The sequence below is a fragment of the Eschrichtius robustus genome, chromosome 2 (assembly GCF_028021215.1).
Source record: "Eschrichtius robustus isolate mEscRob2 chromosome 2, mEscRob2.pri, whole genome shotgun sequence".
Taxonomy (NCBI): Eukaryota; Metazoa; Chordata; class Mammalia; order Artiodactyla; family Eschrichtiidae; genus Eschrichtius; species Eschrichtius robustus.
Window position 1 is genome coordinate 50,981,176 of NC_090825.1, and position 22,733 is coordinate 51,003,908.

A 22,733-nucleotide genomic window follows, 5' to 3' on the forward strand; every position below is an offset into this window, starting at 1 on the left:
TATCCCACCCCTCTAGGTGGTCACAAAGCACCGAGCTGATCTCCCTGTGCTATGAGGCTGCTTCCCACTAGCTATCTATTTTACGTTTGGTAGTGTATATATGTCCATGCCACTCTCTCACTTTGTCACAGCTTACCCTTCCCCCCACCCCCATATCCTCAAGTCCATTCTCTAGTAGGTCTGTGTCTTTATTCCTGTCTTGCCCCTAGGTTCTTCATGACCTTTTTTTTTTTTCCTTAGATTCCATATATATGTGTTAGCATACGGTATTTGTTTTTCTCTATCTGAGTTACTTCAGTCTGTATGACAGACTCTAGGTCCATCCACCTCACTACAAATAACTCAATTTCATTTCTTTTTATGGCTGAGTAATATTCCACTGTATATATGTGTCACATCTTCTTTATCCATTCATCTGTTGATGGACACTTAGGTTGCTTCCATGTCCTGGCTATTGTAAATAGAGCTGCAATGAACATTTTGGTACATGACTCTTTTTGAATTATGGTTTTCTCAGGGTATATGCCCAGGAGTGGGATTGCTAGGTCATATGGTAGTTCTATTTTTAGTTTTTTAAGGAACCTCCATATTGTTCTCCATAGTGGCTGTAGCAATTTACATTCCCACCAACAGTGCAAGAGGGTTCCCTTTTCTCCACACCCTCTCCAGCATTTATTGTTTGCAGATTTTTTGATGATGGCCATTCTGACTGGTATGAGGTGATATCTCATTGTAGTTTTGGTTTGCATTTCTCTAATGATTAATGATGTTGAGCATTCTTTCATGTGTTTGTTGGCCATCTGTATATCTTCTTTGGAGAAATGTCTATTTAGGTCTTCTGCCCATTTTTGGATTGGGTTGTTTGTTTTTCTGATACTGAGCTGCATGAGCTGCTTGTAAATTTTGGAGATTAATCCTTTGTCTGTTGCTTCATTTGCAAATATTTTCTCCCATTCTGAGGGTTGTCTTTTCGTCTTGTTTATGGTTTCCTTTGCTGTGCAAAAGCTTTTAAGTTTCATTAAGTCCCATTTGTTTATTTTTGTTTTTATTTCCATTTCTCTAGGAGGTGGGTCAAAAAGGACCTTGCTGTGATTTATGTCATAGAATGTTCTGCCTATGTTTTCCTCTAAGAGTTTGATAGTGTCTGGCCTTACATTGAGGTCGTTAATCCATTCTGAGTTTATTTTTGTGTATGGTGTCAGGGAGTGTTCTAATTTCATACTTTTACATGTATGTGTCCAGTTTTCCCAGCACCACTTATTGAAGAGGCTGTCTTTTCGCCACTGTATATTCTTGCCTCCTTTATCAAAGATAAGGTGACCATATGTGCGTGGGTTTATCTCTGGGCTTTCTATCCTGTTCCATTGATCTATATTTCTGTTTTTGTGCCAGTACCATACTGTCTTGATTACTGTAGCTTTGTAATATAGTCTGAAGTCCGGGAGCCTGATTCCTCCAGCTACATTTTTCTTTCTCAAGATTACTTTGGCTATTCGGCGTCTTTTGTGTTTCCATACAAATTGTGAAATTTTTTGTTCTAGTTCTGTGAAAAATGCCAGTGGTAGTTTGATAGGGATTGCACTGAATGTGTAGATTGCTTTGGGTAGTAGAGTCATTTTCACAATGTTGATTCGTCCAATCCAAGAACATGGTATATCTCTCCATCTGTTTGTATCATCTTTCATTTCTTTCATCAGTGTCTTATAATTTTCTGCATACAGAGCTTTTGCCTCCTTAGGTAGGTTTATTCTTAAATATTTTATTCTTTTTGTTGCAGTGGTAAATGGGAGTGTTTTCTTAATTTCACTTTCAGATTTTTCATCATTAGTATATAGGAATGCAAGAGATTTCTGTGCATTAATTTTGTATCCTGCTACTTTACCAAATTCATTGATTAGCTCTAGTAGTTTTCTGGTAGCATCTTTAGGACTCTCTATGTATAGTATCATGTCATCTGCAAACAGTGACAGCTTTACTTCTTCTTTTCCAATTTGGATTCCTTTTATTTCTTTTTCTTCTCTGATTGCTGTGGCTAAAACTTCCAAAACTATGTTGAATAATAGTGGTGAGAGTGGGCAACCTTGTCTTGTTCCTGATCTTAGTGGAAATGGTTTCAGTTTTTCACCATTGAGGACAATGTTGGCTGTGGGTTTGTCATATATGGCCTTTATTATGTTGAGGAAAGTTCCCTCTATGCCTACTTTCTGCAGGGCTTTTATCATAAATGGGTGTTGAATTTTGTCGAAAGCTTTCTCTGCATCTATTGAGATGATCATATGGTTTTTCTCCTTCAATTTGTTAACATGGTGTATCACATTGATTGATTTGCGTATATTGAAGAATCCTTGCATTCCTGGGATAAACCCCACTTGATCATGGTGTATGATCCTTTTAATGTGCTGTTGGATTCTGTTTGCTAGTATTTTGTTCAGGATTTTTGCATTTATGTTCATCAGTGATATTGGCCTGTAGTTTTCTTTCTTTGTGACATCTTTGTCTGGTTTTGGTATCAGGGTGATGGTGGCCTCGTAGAATGAGTTTGGGAGTGTTCCTCCCTCTGCTATAATTTAGAAGAGTTTGAGAAGGATAGGTGTTAGCTCTTCTCTAAATGTTTGATAGAACTCGCCTGTGAAGCCATCTGGTCCTGAAGACAGCCCTATTTTTAAAATGGACTAATGATATGAATAGAAAATGAAAAGAAGAAATACAGGTAGCCAATCCACTTATGAAAAATAAATTTAATCTCAGTAGTAATAAAAGAGGTGAAAATAAACTTCAATGAGTGATTCTATTTTCCCTCATCAAATAAGCAAAAATTAAATATTGATAATATGAAGTTCTGGCAAAGGTGTAGGGAAATAGATTCTCTCATTTACAGTTGGTGGAAGGCAAATGTAAATTAGCATAGCCTTTTCAGATGCCAATTTGGCAATATATATTAAAGTACAAAATGTGAATACATATACTTTTTCCAAGTTTTCTACTTTAAAGGATCTGTCCCATACAAATACTGGCATACTCCAGAGAAAGGGAAGAATTACAATGTAAGTGCCTTACTAGGGGATACTGTGCATCCATTTAAAAGCATAAAATAAATCAGAATGCATTAACATGAAAGTATCTCTAACCATAATAATGTGGCAAAGAAAGTTGCATAACATATATACTATAATTACTTTTTTTGATGCCGTATATCTGTTGAAATCATCTGATGTGTAAGCCGTCGTCCTCGGTACTGGACTTACAGAACTGAAGAAAACAGATAAGGTTCCTAGCCTTACAGACTTTACATATCCAGTTTGGAGATGGGGAGATGGGAGATGAGAGTGGGGTTGGGGTGAGCAAATAATAAACCAGTTAGCAAATACGTAAGATAATTTTCTATTAGTGATAAGTGTTCTATGAAGGCAGTAAACAGGGACTGTAGTGGGAAAGGATGCCCAGCGTAAAGTCAGTGCTATCAGTAAATGAGAGCAACTATGATCTCCCCATATATGTTCTGGAATTGAAAACTCCTACAATTCCTATCAATCTCCTGTCTTTCAAGATGTGCCAGCCAGAGAAGATATAATATAATCAAAATTCTGCAGAGATTTTGTAAGCTAACAGAAAGCACCACACTGCAAGTCCAGCATCCAAATTTTTCATTCTTGTGCATCCGCATTAGCAGAGTTATATCTAGTCTCTGAAAATGAGGGAAAGGAGGGTGTACTTGGCATTGCAAGCTCATAGGCATGTTTCAGGAATACATGAATAGTTATGTTACTTTTTTTTTAGAATGTTTTTGTCTTATGTAAGTAGAATTAGTACAGGCAGTAAGTGTACACAAAGTGGCTGTGGATTGGACTTTACGTATGTGTTCGTGTATAAGAGGCGTAAATATGAAGGAGATAGAGGACTCCAAGAAGGAACATCACGCTACTACCTTGAGTCCTCCCTGTTCCCATGAATGAAAGTTTTGGGCTCTACAGTCCTGACCACAGGGTAGGGGCTACAGTGGCCCCACGCCAAGCAGAGCCCATAAAGCAGAGAATTTCTTTGTGTGAATCTTCTTCATCCACCATTTGCTGTCCAAACCATTCTCCATGGCATTTCAAACCCAAAAGAGCAGAACAGGAGCCATGTGTGCTTTCAGGTGGCCCTGTCCTTTAGAGCTTTGAAAAGCAGAGGGCTGTTTGGGGGGACACCACCCTTTTGTCTCTCTCTCAAGTCCTAGCCGCTCTTGCTCAGACTCACATCCCAAGGCTGACTGCTCAGAGGTAGGTGCCAAATGGACTGCATGTGTGCACTCTACCAGGAGATTCAATGCAAGTGCTTTTAGGAGGTCAATGCCCTCCAACTGGGAAATGGTAATATGCTATGTACTTAATGGTAATATGCTATGTACTTAATTAATTTCTACCCAACAGCAATACCATAAAATTGGAAAAGCAATTCCATCACCCAGGATCAATGTGCATAAAGTATACACAAAAGGATCAAAAGTTTTCATCAGTAAACTTGTGTTCGTGCTTTGGCTGAATATTCAGAGGTCCATCTCTACTACAGGCTGATGAATGCTGTACAGTTAATTACCAGTTAATTGCTTGTCTCTTTCTCCTTGTGTTGCTACTACATGGGTTAGAAATGACAGGGATGAGATTTTTGCTAGTCGCCTTCAGATCAGGAATCCAAGGGAAAAGCTTCCCATTAGATTTTACCATAAACAGCCTTCCTTTTCATAAGTGTTTTTGTTTTATTTTTTATTTTTTTAAACATACAAAAACAATCATATCATGATTAGGGAAATTGAGCTATGAGGTAACCACGTGGAGCTGCTATCTCATGAATATTCAATGATACCGGCTGTAACGGTTTCTTAACAACCAGTCTGGAGATGTAGCTACATAATACAAATAAAACTGGTTGAAAGAGTGAAAGCAACAATATAGCTACCATTTATACCAGACTACATAATATTATACAACAGCTTTATAATTATTTGTATATTTTTTAAATTGTCTATCTCTAGCACTTTAAGCTCCATGAGACAAAGACTATCCTTTCTTTCACCTCTGTCTCTCTAGTACCAAACCCAGTACCCGATACTTAGCTGACACTCAGGAAATATTATGAGTGAGTTAGTGAACAACTGAAAAAGCCAGGTTTAAAACCCAGTTCTTCGAAATTGAGTTATTTGTAATGAGGTGGATGGACCTAGAGTCTGTCATACAGAGTGAAGTCAGAAAGAGAAAAACAAATACCATATGCTAATGCACATATATGGAATCTAAAACAACAGTACTGATGAACCTAGTGTCACGGCAGGAATAAAGATGCAGACGTAGAAAACAGACTTGAGGACACAGAGTGGGGAGGGGAAGCTGGGATGAAGTAAGAGAGTAGCATTTACATATATACGCTACCAAATGTAAAATGGCTAGTGGGGAGCTGATGCATAGCACAGGGAAATCAGCTCGATGCTTTGTGATGACCTCGAAGGGTGGGATAGGGAGGGAGGGAGGGAGGCTCAAGAGGGAGGGGATATGGGGATATATGTATACATATAGCTGATTCACTTTGTTGTACAGCAGAAACTAACACAACATTGTAAAGCAATTATACTACAATAAAGGTATATTAAAAAAATAGAAATAAATAAATAAAACCCAGTTCTTGAGAATTCCCTGGCAGTCCAGTGGTTAGAACTCGGCGCTCTCACTGTTGGGGCCCCAGGTTCGATCCCTGGTCAGGGAACTGAGATCCCGCAAGCCATGTGGCGCAGCGGAAAAACACACACACACAAATAAAAAATTAAAACCCAGTTCTTGGGCCTCGTATGCCATTCCCATGATAGCAAGATACACCCTTGCAGATACCCAGAAGTTCAAGGCAGAATAAAAGACATTAACAGAGGATATCGGGGCCACAGACTGTAATTCCCACTTAATTTCACATGAATTTATGGCCTAACAAATTCGGAGATTTGTTTCCAGAAAGTATTGATTTATTCCCTTGAGATCAGTCCCAGTAAATACAAGTCTTAGTGCATTGGCAGTTCACTACTGCATTGGCAGTTCACTACTGTGGACGGCTACCCAGTACATGGTGCTTTAGTCGATGGCACTTTGTGGTCTCAGCAGAGTGAGGCTGGATCTTGAGACTGGGCTCTCTCCTCATAGAATGATACACTGAAGGAGGTTGGAGAGCCAAGGAAATGGAAGGCAGGTCCATAATCTCTGCTGCTTCTCACAGGCCCAGAAGGCTAGTGTCAGAATCAGAGGGAACAGCAGGGCTCCTATTCCTCCTGCTGGGTGTCACCTGCTCCTGGCCCTTTTACCTGCCCCTGCATCTGAGGACCAAAAACGCAGCACAATTTCACAGGCTGAATCTCTTCTCCGTAGCTAATCCGATCTAACTCACGAAGAATGGGTTACAAAGCACCAATACTCCATCAAAGGCAGGGCCCTTACTTTAATCTTGATCTTCTTGTTGCATTGACCTCAGATACCTTTCCCAGAATGTTGTGAAAATATGCTATACACACACACATTATTTTAGTATTCAAAGAAGTTTCTAGGGTTAATGGAGCATTTGACTCAAAGCATAGCCAACGTTTGCAATGATATCTTGGGTATAGAATTTGCATTTATGATTTCTTATCCCCTTCTCTTTACCAACACCAACCCCCTTAGGAAAGGAGCCTGGAGGGGGAACCAAGAGTTTGGATTGCAAAATTGAGGAGTGTGCTGAAACACCTGCTCTAGAGGACTCCTCATCATCCCCTGTAGATATTCAGCAACATTCCTGGCAGGTTTCCACAGACATTGAGAACACTGAAAGGTAAGTGGGAAGTTACCCTAAATAGACTGCCAATCCTCCTCTAGTTAATACTCAGGGGCTAGAGAGAGTCGAGATTTTCTCTTTCAGATTCAGAAACAGAGCTCTCAGGAAACTGAGATGAGAGACGGTGAGGGGTCCAAATCCATCTGCAGAATGACAGCAGAACCTCCAGGAGATGTGGGCTCCCAGACCTCTGCTTAGCCCACTCCATCAGCCTTGCATCTCCATGGAGATGAAAATGGAGTGCTTCCTTGGGAAGGGAGAAAGGTGGATCTATATACCCATCACAGCTCACCCACCAGGCTGGGTCCCAAAATTTCCATTTGTTTAAGGGAGAAGAACTCAAAATTGTGCAAAGATGCCTCCAGTAGATTCTCAGATTTCAGGTGTATGGAATGGCCTATTCAGTTGCCAGTCAGGGGCTGAGGGCTCTGTCCAGTTCACAGACAGCTTTCCGAAGAGCTGTCTTCTCTTACTCTCACAGGATGTAGATGATGGCCCCTTAGTGGTCAAAGTGAGTTAATGCATTTGTCTTAACAAGCAGTAGCTCACGGCTAGAGAGGGAGTTTCTTTCTTGGGAAGAAGAGATTCTACAGTGATTCTATTTCATTTGGGAAAAGGAAGCAATAACAATAATATAATCATAAACGCATCTAGATGCTAAAAATTCCATTCTGTGAGGCAGAGGGACAAGCCCCTTGTTTATTGGCCTTCACACTGATATCTTGTCCTTTGCTACTGATGTCCCCAGAGCCAGCACGAAGCAGCTGAATGAATACTAGGCAATTCCATCGAGGGCTCTGTGTGTGTGGGGTTGAGTCATTGACAAGATAATGAACACTATTTTTTTATTTTTAGAAATGTATCACACAGTGACATTTAGAGCCATTGTAGTTCTACTTTCAGATTGTAATATAATTCTAAAGCTAATTACCAAATTTCTGTGTTTATAGAAAATTGAAGCATGTGGTAATTACGTGCTATTAATAAAACTGGGATTTTGTCTATGCTTGGAAATCCAACAATTTAAACAATAAAGCTGTTTGGCACAGTTTGATAGAGCTATAGACAAATGATGAGTGATTTCTCTTAATATATAAAGTAGAAAATGCTTTGCTCTATTCCCAGGAAGAAATATCTGCCAGAGTGCCATGGTCAGTGTGTAATCCTTCAGCAAAGCCATTTTCCTTTTCAGAAACCTTGCACAGAATCTCTATCCAAGCCTTGTAAGCTTGTCAGAGAGCAAGCTATGGCTGATAATAATAATAGGAGAGTCTAGCCCTCAGCGTTGGAGGTATTTCAGTTCAGCCTAAAAGTTCAGATTCTGCAAAGGAGGTGGGAGTGACTGGGAGAAGTAGGCACAGTAGACCTGGTCTGGGAAGGGGCTTCCTTGCTTCTCCCTATCACTTTGCCCTAAGAACTCTGTGGGTCTCAAACTGGGCTGCACATTAAAAACATTCCAAGTCAATTTAATGTGTTGACCCTTGGGAATGCTTAACAGCTGTGTTACTCTGAATTCCAATCACGATAATGAGAGACGACAGGGAGTGAACCCACACAGGCAGGACAGCCCTCGGACCAGATGAGAAAATCATCACCCAGCCTCAGCTTTGCCCAGGGTTCCCCTGTTGTTCTAGTTGTGTGCCCTTCACGAGCCCTCGGAAACGTGAAGTACTGTCCTCATTACCAGAGGCTCTTCTCTGATCTCAGCCAGGTCCAACTGAAGGTAGATATGAGGGCTCCTATAGCAGAATGCCCTGCGGACACGTTCGTCAGAGTAGTTCTTATTCTTTCCAGAGCCAACCCAACTCAGATTTTCTTTTTTCTTATAAAAGCAAAATAAATGCAATATTTGCCTACTGGAAGCTCGAGCTGGTACAATTAGGCACAGACTTTGTCCTTCAGTTGTCTCACAGAACAGACGGTTTGAGATTACATTTCAAAAATTTACAGCTGATATTTTTTCTTTTTATCAATTTTACAGAGACATGCGAGAAATGAAAAACCTTTTAAGCAAACTCAGGGAAACTATGCCTTTACCATTGAAAAATCAAGGTGAGTCTTGTCATTTCTCTTTGAGGCAGAGGATGTTTTTAACATGATAACCTTGGGTCTTGTTTCTTCAGAAATTAAAGCAAGTTTTTTTTTTTTTACACAAGCAATAGAAGGCATTGAGCCTACAGTTGTCTTTCCTCGAGAAGACAAGAGAATGAGAATAGTGTATCAGGTGAATGCAGTTTTGCTCTGAGGGGGAGCTGAGAAACACTCTGATGCCACAGCAGACACCTCCATGGGCCCTATCAGTCAAGAGCATTTATTCATTGTATACGCTGTGAAAAGCACTACACCATGCGTGGCAAACACAAAAGGACTGAAGACTTGGCCCTTGCCTTTAAGAAGTTTACAGCCAAGTGGAAGAGACTTAAGAACACTTCCAAAGGAAGATCCCTGCCATCTACGTGTCGTGTGTTACCTAAACAAAGTAATAATAGTAATTAACATATATTGCCACTGTGATTTTGCATCCAATTCCAATGTATGGGGGTTTTTCCATACCACCAAGCAATTATCGGACACCAGCTGGGTGTCCTGCAGTTCAACTGAATTCTGACACTAACTGGGGACAGCGTCGGATTCCACGAGTTAAGGGTTCAGTAGTCCTAAAAGACTGCCCGCCCTCACCCCCAACTTTAGACACCAATCCCAAGTCCAGGTTGTCACCTGAGCTTCTGACATCCAGCTATAGATCAGAGGGTCCAATGAACTCCTTCTTAGGTTCAGTTAGTTCACTAGAGCAGCTCACAGAACCCAGAGAAACATTTTACTTACCAGACCACCGGTTTACTATTACAGGATATAACTCAGGAACAGCCAGATAGAAGAGATGCATAGGGCAAGGCATGGGGAAAGGGCGCGGAAATTCCATGCCCTCTCCAGGAGCACCACCCTCCCCAGTCTCAGAAGCTCTCCAAACCCTGTCCTTCTGAGTTTTTATAGTGGCTTCTTACACAGGCATGACTGATTAAATCACTGGCCATTGGCAGTTGATTCAACCTCCAGCCCCTCTCCCCTCCCTGGGAGTCAGGGGGTGGGATTGAAATTTCTAACCCTCCAATCACGTAGTTGGTTCTCCTAGCAACCAGCCCCCATCCTCAGGTGTTTTCCAAATGTCACATCATTAAAATAACAAAAGACATCTTTATTGCTCTCTGAGGAAGTTCCCAGAGTTTTGGTAGCTCTGTGCCAAGAATGAGGTCAAAGACCAAATATATATAAATTACAATATCACAGCCACTATCCTAAATACCTTAGATGTATTAACTACATTAACTTATTTAATTCTAATAACAGCTTTGAGGGAAATGCTATTCATGTTTCCCAATTTACAGGAAACTGAGGCACAGAGAGGTTAACTAACTTGGCCAAGGTCACACAGACTGTAAGTAGAAAGGCTGGGATGTGATCCCAGGTAGCCTGTCTCTGGAACTATCCTATGGGAGTATACACCAGGAAAGGAAGCAGAAAACACAGAAAGGGAAAGGGGGTATTCACTAGAATGTAAGTTCTGTGAGGGAAGGGCCTCTGTATGCTTTAGTTAACTGTTTTATCTTCAGTACCTAGAGAAATGCTCGGAACATAGTAGAATAACACCCAGCATAAGCATTAAATGTTTGTTCAACCTGCAACCAACTTTGCAGCCCCAGAGTCTGAAGATATGTACAAAGGACTAATAATAATCACTTTCACTAAGCACATATGGCCAGAGCAGCCTTAAGGGAAGCATCAGCTTCAGAGAGTGGTCCATAGAGGGTGGAGAAAGGGTTTTTAGAAGTAAGAAAGATACACCTCGTTTCCACAGAGCAAAGCCCAGGCAGGAGGGAGGGCAGGGTGCTGCTTGCCTCTGGGTGAGGAGGGAGAGGATTTGGGAGCAGAGCAGGAGCTCCGCTTGGCTCAAGGAGCAGCGTGGCAGAAGGTGGAGAGTGGAGGTGAGAACACCAGACAGTGTAGTGTGACCTGAACTGCAAGGGACGGAGGCAGGTAACAGAAAATAAGAGGCGGGTGATTGACATATATACACTAATAGGTATAAAGTGGATAACCAATAAGAACCTGCTGTATAAAAGAAATAAAATTCAATTAAAAAATAAAATAAAATTTAATAATAAGGAAAGTAAAAAAAAAAAAAGAAAAGAAAAGAAAAGAAGAGACCGGCAATATGGTGCATCAGGTAACCGCAAGCACCCCCTGAAGGGCCTGCTGACCAAGGGTTCCTGGCTTGAGTCATGGGTACAGTGTTTGGGAGGCTTTGTAGGGTTTTAAGAAAACAGTGTTTTACTACAGAGTGTTGTAGTGATGAGAGCCCTCCGGACACAGCATGCAAGTTTGCTGCTAGAAATAAGCATGGTTAAGGCTAGCCTTGGGTTCCGATGCTTGCTCTGCCATTTTCCTGGAACAAGTAGTTTAACTTCTGGAAATGTACATTTCCTTATCCCTGAAAAAGAAATTAGACCACCTACTTCAGAGGACTGTTGTAAGGATTAAATGATTAAAGACTTGTCAATGCCTACTACCAACCTTACAGAGAGCAAGCGCTCAACAGTTGCATTATTATTATTGTTGTTGTTATTGTTATTATTGATATTTACCAGCTGGCCCACCAACCTAGTTCAGGAAAACTCCAAATCATCATCAAATTGAACAATACCTGCTACGTTTCACTCTGAAGCAGACTATGTGTAGCGTCCATGAAAGGTTGATCCTGAGCCAGCTCTCCAGAATATTGATCCCTGAGACTTTGGATTTGGGGCTCATGTCTGAAGCTATCCTCACCTTCTTATTATGTAGGGCAAGTCCCCCCCACCAACAGCACGTGAGCCTCTTCTTTTACTTCACATCCAGTTGCTTAGGAGGATAACCCAGGGCCCCACAGGCTGAGTTTCATGGATGCCATAGCATATATTTTAAATTAAATATCTGAAACATTCCCTCTATATTTAGTGAAAGTTCATCAAACAGTTTTTGAATCAGGCGTTATTGGAAAAACAGAAATTTTATTTTCTTTACTTAGGACATTTTTATAATCATAAAAAGTATAATAGAAATACTGGGACTTCCCTGGCAGTCCTGTGGTTAAGACTCTGCGCTTCCGCTGCAGGGGTTGTGGGTTCGATCCCTGGTCAGGGAACTAAGATCCCACATGTCAAGTGGTGTGGCCAAAAAAATCCAGAATTATAGTAGAAATATTTTGTATAACTTTGTATTACTTTTATAAATGGAAAAAATAATTAGAATTTTAAATACATTTTAAAAATATAATAATAGTAATGAATGATTGATACTATGAGTAAAAACACAAGTGAAAAGGGAAAAATCGAAACAAGTGATGCCCGGGACTTGACTCCTAAATCCATTTGGGCCATGAAAAGGAAAAAGCTAGGAGATAGAAGGACTTCTTCAGGAGGGAGTAATGCTGTATGATTTTACAATAATTTTTAAAATTCAGGTGAAGTCTTGTGGGAAATTAAGATTTCTTCATTTGGGGGAGAAATGGGAACCCTTAGTACGTGAAGATACATCTCTGTTCTGGGCATGTTTAATGGGTACTCACAGCATGACGTCACTGGGAGCGGAGCGGTGGGGAAGGGGAATGCGAGTCTCCACTGGGGTGTCTGAGAAGGCCTGAAGGAAGGCAGGTCTGTTGGAGTCACCATGGGAACATTTTTTAGCAGATGCATGCGGCACTATTTTAATAAGCAGATCAGTCAGATCCCTCTCTCTGCGTATACCAAGATAGAGCATAGGGGCTGCCCCATGACCTTCCTGGAATTCATTTCAGGCGATTTATTTATTATACAGGTCTAATCTATGCAGAAAATGGTGTGGGGTGAAATGTGGGAAAACGTGTTCCAGTTTTTTTCTGTAGGACCTTATTGTCAAAACATAATTCTACCTGGATGAAAAGCATTATAGAGAGCCATCTGTTTTCCTTCTGGCTGCTTCTTTCCTTTCTCTTTTCATTCCATTTACACGTGAGTTTGAAGCAGAGCGAAAAAGGGAAAAGATACTCCTCCTGGTCCCCCTTTTTCCTACTCAAGCCCTGACCATGTGGAAATCCTGCCGGGCACGTATGGGGTGCGGGTGGGGAACCCACCCTGGAAATGCTCTGAATCCCCTGTTCTCCAGACTCCATCCTGTCCCTCAACTCAAAAACCCTTCCATGTTGATTTTAGCATTTCAAGGTTGAATCCTATCTTCCCGCCTTCCCACCACAATCAAAACTTGACTCAAAAACAATATGCTTTAAATTGAGTTTCAGTGACAGATAAAGGAAGGTGGCCAAGAGCAGGAATTGTAATGGTTCGTGATTATGCCTCTATTTGAGACGGGACCTTTGCTTCCGTGCTTCCAGTTTAAGGCTGGAGACAGAGGTGCACAGAAGAAAACTCCCTTGCTAGGCTCCAGCTCCCCGCAGCCTCCCGGCAACATCCAGGTCTCCTGGCTCTCAGCCCGCCGTCCTTTCCTCTGCTTCAGCACCTCTCCTGTCCTACATTCCAGGTCACTGGCAGTGCTGTAGAGAGCTTCATTAATTATGAGAGTCTTGCTGTGTCAAATGGATTACAAATGGAACCACCTGTGTAGAGCCTGCAACGTTACTGACAAGGGCTAAAAGGAGATGGGAAAGTGAAGGACAAGCATCTTCTAAATGCAGGCTGTAATCAGACAAAACACTGCAGAAATAATTTAAGCCTGAAAGACAGTTTCACCTTTTCCAAAATTCTGACTTCATGAATGCTGTGCGGTGTGTCAATACATTTACTCTTGCCTAGAATTCGGTTGGTGGTACCAGGCATTAGAGTCTGTCTGAAGTGGATCAGTCAGGAATTGCAGCTGTTCTAGAACGGGCCCCCTCCCACAGACAGTCCTACTCCAGACTAAACTGGGTCTAGGAACAGTAACCCCATTCTCTACACCCCTGATCCACTCCAGTCTGGACGTGCATAACTAGAACCAACCTAGCCATAGCAGGCGGAAGAGTTCTCTGGCATCCGGCTGAAGAACACTGAGCACTTATGCCACCTGCTAGCCTGGAGATGACTTTTTAGGTCCTTGCCCAGCACCTCGTATAAAGACTTTCTGTGCCTCAAGTTGGTGTCTGAATGTCATTCTGGGCAGTTTTTTGTTTTGTTTTTTAATTAATTTATTTATTTTTGGCTCCGTTGCGTCTTCATTGCTGCGTGTGGGCTTTCTCTAGTTGTGGCGAGTGGGGGCTACTCTTCGTTGCAGTGCGTGGGCTTCCCATTGTGGTGGCTTCTCTTGTTGCGGAGCATGGGCTCTAGGCTCACGGGCTTCAGTAGTTGCAGCACTCAGGCTCAGTAGCTGTGGCTCGCGGGCTCTAGAGCACAGGCTCAGTAGTTGTGGTGCATGGGCTTAGTTGCTCCACGGCATGTGGGATCTTCCCAGACCAGGGATCGAACCCATGTCCCCTGCATTGGCAGGCAGATTCTTAACCACTGCGCCACCAGGGAATTCCACTCTAGGCAGTTTTACTGGTTACCCCAGATCCTTTGCAATCTCTACAACATTTGCCCAGGATTCAGCATGACATATGCTATCCCCCCACCCCTCTCCTCCAATCTAATCCACTCATCACTGATCACACGTCAGTTTCTAACTACATTACTCTAATTATGTTGAGCCACTACTCACAAATTTGATGTGTCTACACATTGTCCATTGAAGGAAAAACAGACTTCTCACCTCATCATTCCTTGTCCCCACCATCATCCAACATGTGATAGTCACTTACAATATGCCAGATTCTGTGTCAGGTGCTGGGGATGACTCTCCCTAGAGGCTCTCCATCTCAACAGGACAGAATGGGATGAGAATCACCTGGGAAGCTTTTTCAAATGACATAAGCCTCCCCTTGCACAGATTGTGATGGAGCCTTCAGGGTATGACATGTGAACTCTGGAAACAACTAACACACACACACACACAGAGATAACACACACACACACACACACACACATACACACACACACACACATACTATTGGAAAGACAAAAAAAAAAATAGCGCTTAAAATGCAACTATTAGTTAGATACAGGTTGCTACAAGGGCATATTGGATTCTCACCTAGTCAGATTTTAGTTGTAAATGGGGAAGGAGAATTTCTTTTTGGAAAGTATCTGAGCTGAGATTTTTTTAGGATAAATTGAAATTAGCTAAAGAAAAAGATGTAAAGAAGACAGTCTAGGCAGAAGATTCTGAATGTGTGAAGGTGTCTGAGGAGATGACAGATCAGGGCATTTTGATGAACTACAAGCACTTCATTATTTGGGAAAGTGGTTAGAAAAGAGGCTTAAGGGCTTCCCTGGTGGCACAGTGGTTAAGAATCTGCCTGCCAATGCATGGGACACGGGTTCGAGCCCTGGTCTGGGAAGATCCCACATGCCGCGGAGCAACTAAGCCTGTGTGCCACAATTACTAAGCCTGCACTCTAGAACCCACAAGCCACAACTACTGAGCCCATGTGCCACAACTACTGAAGTCCACACACCTATAACCTGTGCTCTGCAACAAGAGAAGCCACTGCAATGAGAAGCCCGCGCACCACAACAAGGAGTAGCCCCCAATCACCGCAACTAGAGAAAGCCTGCGCACAGCAACGAAGACCCAATGCAGCCAAAAATAAAATAAATAAAATAAATAAATTTAAAAAAAGAAAAGAGGCTTAAGAGAGCGACTAGAGGGAGTCTTTCAAGATGGCAGAGGGGAAGGACCTTGAGCTTACCTCCTCTTGTGAACACACCAAAATCACAACTAACATCTGAGCAACCATCGATAGAAAAGACTGGAACCTACAGAAAAAGATCTTCTACATCTAAAAGCATAAAGAAGAAAGCACAACGAGACGGTAGGAGGGGTGCACTTGAAATATAATCAAATCCTTAACCTCCTACCCACCGCACCCCACCTTGGGTGACCTTGCAGAGGCTCTCCCACAGGAGTGAGAGTTCTGAGGCCCACATCAGGCTTCCCAGCCTGAGGGTCTGGCATCGGGAAGAGTTGCCCCCCAGAGCATTTGGATTTGAAGGCCAGCGGGGCTTATTTGCAGGAGCTCCGCAGGACTGGGGGAAACAGAGACTTAACTCTTTTATTTTTTTCTTAAATAAATTTATTTATTTATTTATATTTATTTTTGGCTGTGTTGGGTCTTCGTTTCTGTGCAAGGGCTTTCTCTAGTTGCAACGAGCGGGGGCCACTCTTCATCGCGGTGCGTGGGCCTCTCCTGTTGCTGAGCACAGGCTCCAGACGCGCAGGCTCAGCAGTTGTGGCTCACGGGCCTAGTTGCTCTGCGGCATGTGGGATCTTCCCAGACCAGGGCTCGAACCCGTGTCTCCTGCATTGGCAGGCAGATTCTCAACCACTGCGCCACCAGGGAAGCCCAGAGAGACTTAACTCTTAAAGGGACTGCACAAAATCTCACGTGCACCAGGACCAAGGGCAAAAGCAGTAACCTCATAGAAGCCTGGGCCAGACCTACCTGCTGGTCTTGGAGGGTCTCCTGGGGAGGCGGTGGGGGGGAGGAGGGGGTGGCTGTGGCTCATGCTGGGGCCATAAAAGCTGGTGGCAGATATATTGGGGATTACTCATCGGCATGAACTCTCCTTGAGGCAGACATCTTGCTTGGGTCTTTAGCGCCAAGACCTGGCCCCACCCAACAGCCTGTAGGCTTCAGTGCCGGATGCCTCAGGCCAAACAACTAACGGGTGGGAGTACAGCCCCACAGCCCCATGCATAAGCAGACAGGTTGCCTAAAGACTTCTTGATCACACACCAGAGGGCCAGGACCCAGCTCCACCCACCAGTGGGCAGGCATCAGCCCTTCCTGCCAGGAAGCCTACACAAGCTTCTAGACCAGCCTCACCCACCAGGGGGGCAGAAATCAGAAGGAAGAAAACTACGATCCAGTAGACTGCAGTCTGCAAACACAGGCCAGACACTACCCTGGGACCGCTGGCCCCTGGTCCTTGGGTGAGTGCACTGCTGGGACCCATAGGACGTCTCCTACAGAAGGCTACTTCTCCAAAGTTGAGAAACATAATTAACCCAAAATGAGGTGGCAGAGGAATGTGTTTCAGATGAAGGAACAAGATAAAACTCCAGAAGAATTAAGTGATGTGGAGACAGGCAATCTACCCAAGAAAGAGTTCAGAGTAACGATTGTAAAGGTGATCCAAGAACTCGGGAGACAAATGGATAAGTTAGAAGGATTTTTTAACAAAGAGTTAGAAAATATAAAGAACAACCAAACAGAGTTGAACAGTACAATAACTGAAGTGAAAAACACACTGGAAGGAATCAATAGTAGAGTAAATGAAGCAGAATGGATCAGTGAGCTGGAAGACAGAGTAGGGGAAATCACTACTGTGGAGCAGAAAAAAGAAAAAAGAATGAAAGGAAATGAGGACAGTGTAAGAGACCTCTGGAACAACATTAAGCACACTAACATTCGCATTATAGGGGTCCCAGAAGGAGAAGAGAGAGAGAAAGGGCCTGAGAACATATTTGAAGAGATAATAGCTGGAAACTTCCCTAACCTGGGAAAGGAAACAATCATCCAAGTCCACGAAGCATGGAGAGTTCCATACAGGATAAACCCACAGAGGAATATAACATGACACATTGCCATCAAAACGACAACAATTAAAGGTAAAGAGAAAATATTAAAAGCAGCAAGAGAAAAGCGACAAATAACATACAAGGGAATTCCCATAAGGTTATCAGCTGATTTTTCAGCAGAAACTCTGCAGACCAGAAGGGAGTGGCAGGATACATTTAAAATAATAAGTGAACAGAGTATCTGTCAGGCAAGAGCTGCTGTGATGGTTTATGATGATGCCAATAAAAAGTGGGTGCCAGCTGGTGGTTCAACGGGGTTCATCAGAGTTCATCTATATCATCATACAGGCAACAACACATTCAGAGTGGTGGGCGGGAAGATTCAGGACCAGCAGGTCGTGATATATTGTGCCATTCCTAAAGGGTTGAAGTACAATCAAGCTACATAGACCTTCCACCAATGGTGGGATGCTAGAAAGGTGTATGGTCTCAACTTTGGCAGCAAAGAAGATGCCAATGTCTTCGCAAGTGCCATGACGCACGCCTTAGAAGTGTTGAATTCACAGCAAACATTCATAGGCCAACATTGCCTAGACAAAATTCACAACTACCTGCTGAAGTTCAGAATGGCCCATCACAAGAAGAATTGGGAATTCAAAGAAGGCAACTACAAGAACAGCAATGACAAAAGGAGCTGGAGCGGGAAAGGCTGGAGAGAGAAAGGATGGAAAGGGAGAGATTGGAGAGGGAGAGGTTAGAAAGGAAAAGGCTGGAGCGGGAGCGACTAGAACAGGAGCAGCTGGAGAGAGAGACACAAGAAAGGGAACGTCAGGATCGTCTGGAGCGGGAGAGGCTGGAGAGACTGGACCGGGAAAGGCCAGAAAGAGAGCGGCAAGGGCAGCTAGAAAGGGAGCAGCTGGAATGGGAGCGAGAGCGAAGAATGGCAAATGCCGCTGCCCCTGCCTCTGTGGAGACTCCTCTAAACTCTGTGCTGGGAGACTCCTCTGCTTCTAAGCCAGGCTCGCAGGCAGCCTCTCAGCCGGCCGAGACTCCAACCCAACAGGGCATTGTCTTGGGACCACCTGCACCTCCACCCCCTCCTCCACTCCCACCAGGTCCTGCCCAGGCATCAGCCGCGCTCCCTCCTTCCCCAGGGCCCCCTCCACCCCCTCCACTTCCGTCCTCAGGGCCCCTGCCTCCGCCTCCTCCACCACCTCTTCCTAATCAGGTACCCCCTCCTCCCCGCCCCACCTCCTGCTCCTCCCCTCCCTGCATCTGGATTTTTTTTTTGGATCCATGTCTGAAGACAATCGCCCTTTAACTGGACCTGCAGCTGCAGTTGCTGGAGCAAAACTTAGGAGAGTGTCACGGATGGAGGATGCCTCCTTCCCAAGCGGAGGGAACACCACTGGTGTGAATTCGGCCTCATCTAAAACAGATACGGGTCGTGGAAATGGATCCCTTCCGTTAGGGGGTAGTGGTTTAGTGGAAGAAATGAGTGCCCTGCTGGCCAGGAGGAGAAGAATTGCTGAAAAGGGATCAACAACAGAAACAGAACAAAAAGAGGACAAAAATGAAGATTCAGAGCCTGTAACTTCTAAGGCCTCTTCAACAAGTACACCTGAACCGACAAGAAAACCTTGGGAAAGAACAAATACAATGAATGGCAGCAAGTCACCTGTTATTTCCAGATGGGATTCCCCAAGGAAAAATCAGATTGTTTTTGACAACACGTCCTATGATTCATTACACAGACCAAAATCTGCGCCCTCGTCACAGCCCAGTGCCAACGGAGTCCAGGCAGAGGGACTGTACTATGACAGGCTGAAGCAGGACGTTTTAGATGAAATGAGAAAAGAATTAACTAAGCTAAAAGCAGAGCTCATTGATGCAGTCAGGCAGGAACTGAGCAAGTCAAATACTGCATAGAGAATCAAACTAAAGAGAGATAGGACTTTAATCGGGAGAAAGGGAAAAAAAAACCTACAAAGAACAACTGTAGTAACAACAACAAAACCCTTACATTTTGTGAGCTGTAAGAAGAAAATGGAGACAAAGCAGGGAAAAAACAACATACTTTGAAAGCCTTCAGACATTACTACCCTGGTGATAAGCTGTTTCCCTCCCAGTTTGCTGCTTTTTTCTGACCTTTACAACAGGATGGAAGAGAGTCGTATAGGAGTTCCTGCATCAGTTATGCAGAAAATACTGAATCTATCAGGCAAGATCACCGTGCATTGAAATATTTTCATGTCAAGAGAAAATCGCACATTTTCCAGAATCCATTGCTAAAATAAAGAGGAGAAAGGCTTGAGAAGTTTTTTTTCAGAGAATGGTGATGAGGAATTTAGCAAGTTATGCTATTGTATTGTAAATGTTTCTCTCAGGTTTGTCTTCCTATCATATTTGATATTCCATGAATAATTGAGTTCAGCCCTATGTAGGTTAAGATCATAAAATGTGGAACAAACAGATTTGTATGTGCTTTCAAAGGGTGATATTTATGAGAAAGTGTCCTAAAAATGATTTGTTCAGAGTGAGGAATTTTAGAATGATAGGAAGTCTCTCGAGTTTAGCCTTCATGCAATTTTGTAGATTCAAACATAAAATTTGTCCATAATTTAAAGATTTAGATGCCTTCCTAAATTGTTACAATGCTTTACCAAATCTGTGACTCCTACATAACACAAACCAGTGGTCAAATGTAAAACAATATATTGTAGATTCACTGTAGGTTTTCAACCTTTTTTAGATTTATGCATGTGGACATTTTTATAATGTAATTATAAATTATAAAATTTAAAAACCACCACAAAATTAGCTTTTTTAAATTGCAGACAGTAATGCATGTCAAACTAATATGTAGTGGCCTTTTCAAGGCCTAGTCCCAGGGAAAACATTTTGTAGAGTATAGGGGAGTGGAAGGAAGGGAAGGAATAATTTTTTATTTAAAGTTAATTTCTGCACTATCTTCGTTCTCAGTTATCTGCATGAATAATAATATGGAATATTTTGTGACTTTAATTGGTAAATATGTTAACAGCATCAAGTACTTAATCTTTTACATCATGTCTTCAGCTATTTGTATTTTAACTTGAGTAAGTTCAATGGTCTGAAACATGATTCTGAGCTTCACATGAATTACATCTTACTGTGGAACTCAAAAGTTCCATCCCTGAATTTGGCAGTTATTACCTTGGCGCCCTGCAGTTATACAGGTGTTCAGGTACACGTTCCTGACTACAAAGCTGCTTTTGAATCTTATGTTGAAATACTAGAAAAGTAACAGTGATGGCAGCAATTAAGGTCACAGAAATCATTAGATAAAGGGAAAACAGTGAGGGGGGTCCTGCATAATTTTCTTTTAATAAAGTGAGATTTAGGTGGTGGGAAGAAGGAACGAGACACTCTACTTACCACTGTGTGTGCATGCGTGCGTGCGTGTTTGTGTGGGCACTCACGTGTGTGTATGTTATCCACTCCCTTTTCTTTGAAACGTCTAAGATTAAAATAGGGGAGAAATCCTGTATGTTGCAATGATAGAATTTTCTGAAATTTTAGGAAATCAAAATTCTCCAGGCTCTCCATCTTGATTTATGCTTGAGTTATTATGTGCCATATTTGCTTTGAAACTTTTGATTATCAGTAGTTTTACTAAAATTTTGAAGAAATAATCCACTTTCATCTGCTATCTAGATTTCTTAATCTAAGTTCTTAAAGACAGAACTTGTTGATAGCATAGTTTTCTAAGTGCTGCAAGTTTGCAGCCATTACCACTTCAAAGAGGTTTGAATGAGGGAATTTTCTTCCCTTGTTAAAATAGTTCTGTTTCTGTAGAAACTTCATTTTTAGATCTGTGATGGATGAGCTATCATAATTCAAGTATACAGTTCTTTTTTTCTATCAACTATTCATTGTCATCCAATAGTGAAGACATTAAAGATGCAGTGAGCTTATGAAGTACTACTTTTTAAAAGAAATAGGTGGCATTTTCATCTTTATTATTGTACTTTTGGTTATGCAAACACTTTGATGATACAAATGTTTATGTCCCCCATAAATCTGCTCAGAATCACTTTTGATTTTGTTGATTAAGTTAAACAGTCTATAGTAGGATAGAGTACTGGGTACAAGTGGTCCAAAGTAAGATAAAAGACTACAGTAAAAATGCTAGATCTTAAAAAAGAAACTGGTTTATGCACTAAATGTTTTGTGCCTTGGTCTAATATTAACATGATGTCTGTGTAAAATGACAAAAAGAACCAGTGTTGAATCACGTTTAATTTCCTGTCGTTCTGCATTATCCCAGATTGCTAAATGTGTTCTTTCCAAGAAGTTTGATTGAATTACTGTATACATTTACTGTCCTATGTGACAGTTTTGTCATTGTTAGAGACTTCAGTAATTAAAATGGGAAACAGAAGCTTAGGTTATTTTCCTTATCAAAACTATGTTCCTTGGAGGCACAATATTATGATGGTTTTCATGCTCTTGTACATTGGATGTCTTAAGCTGAGTGCAATTTAGGGGATCCTTTCTAATTACGGGAAGGTACTTCTTGCCTTCAACACTGTGATCTGACCTGTGACAAATCTGTACTATACACTATGTAAATGGCTAACAAGTCAATTGCAAACCAACTGAATGTACAAATCTTAGTGCTGGTGCTGAAATCTCTTCAGAATAGTCATCATGATCTCAAAGTTTGTTTCAAAATTTTGCAAGCATCAAGTGTCAATCAAAACTGAAGATGAAACACTAATGAATGTTGAATTCTCATGCTTTAGGTGTACTTCCTTATTAGAGTTTTTGGTTCTCTGCTATTTTTACCGTACTGTTCATTTAAATTTCCTACATGCTAACTTCGTTTGTGCGATTGAAATAAAATTGCAGTATATGTAAAAAGAAAAGAGAGAGAGAGACTAGAGAGGTTGGGGGAGGCCCCTCTAATTCATGTTAAGAGGTTTGGACTTTATCTTGAGGTCACTGGAGGGATTCAGTTAGTAGGCAAGTACAATAAGACAGGTGAGAAATGCTTACAATCTGACCTAAAGACCGGGGCTTGGAGAAGAGGATATGACCAGTTGGCTGATGTACATAAGGCCAAGGCAGAATCAAGGATGAAACCTGGGTTCAGACTTGGAAAGCAGAGTGAATGATGGTGTCAATCACTAAATTAGAACAGAGCGGTACCAGTAGAGGTAGAGGGCAGGACAGTTGAAGTTCTGGATGTGGGGGGACTCCAAGAGCAATGCTCAGTGGTTGTGATGGATGTGCATGTC

The 22,733-nt window shown here is 42.2% G+C and overlaps 1 protein-coding gene and 1 pseudogene across 2 annotated transcripts in view; both read left to right on the forward strand.

Moving 5' to 3' along the window:
• The window catches only part of RGS7BP (regulator of G protein signaling 7 binding protein), a 115,538-nt gene that overhangs the window by 87,873 nt on the left and 4,932 nt on the right, over positions 1–22,733 (forward strand). The window contains exons 4-5 of one of the 2 annotated variants that reach the window (XM_068533166.1): positions 6,675–6,822; positions 8,807–8,877. In XM_068533166.1, coding sequence (XP_068389267.1) covers positions 6,675–6,822; positions 8,807–8,877 — 219 coding nt within the window. Of the gene's footprint in view, positions 1–6,674; positions 6,823–8,806; positions 8,882–22,733 lie in introns of those variants that run through there. The other variant, XM_068533173.1, reaches the window with a different exon arrangement.
• LOC137756695 (protein enabled homolog pseudogene) lies at positions 17,970–19,427 on the forward strand (annotated as a pseudogene).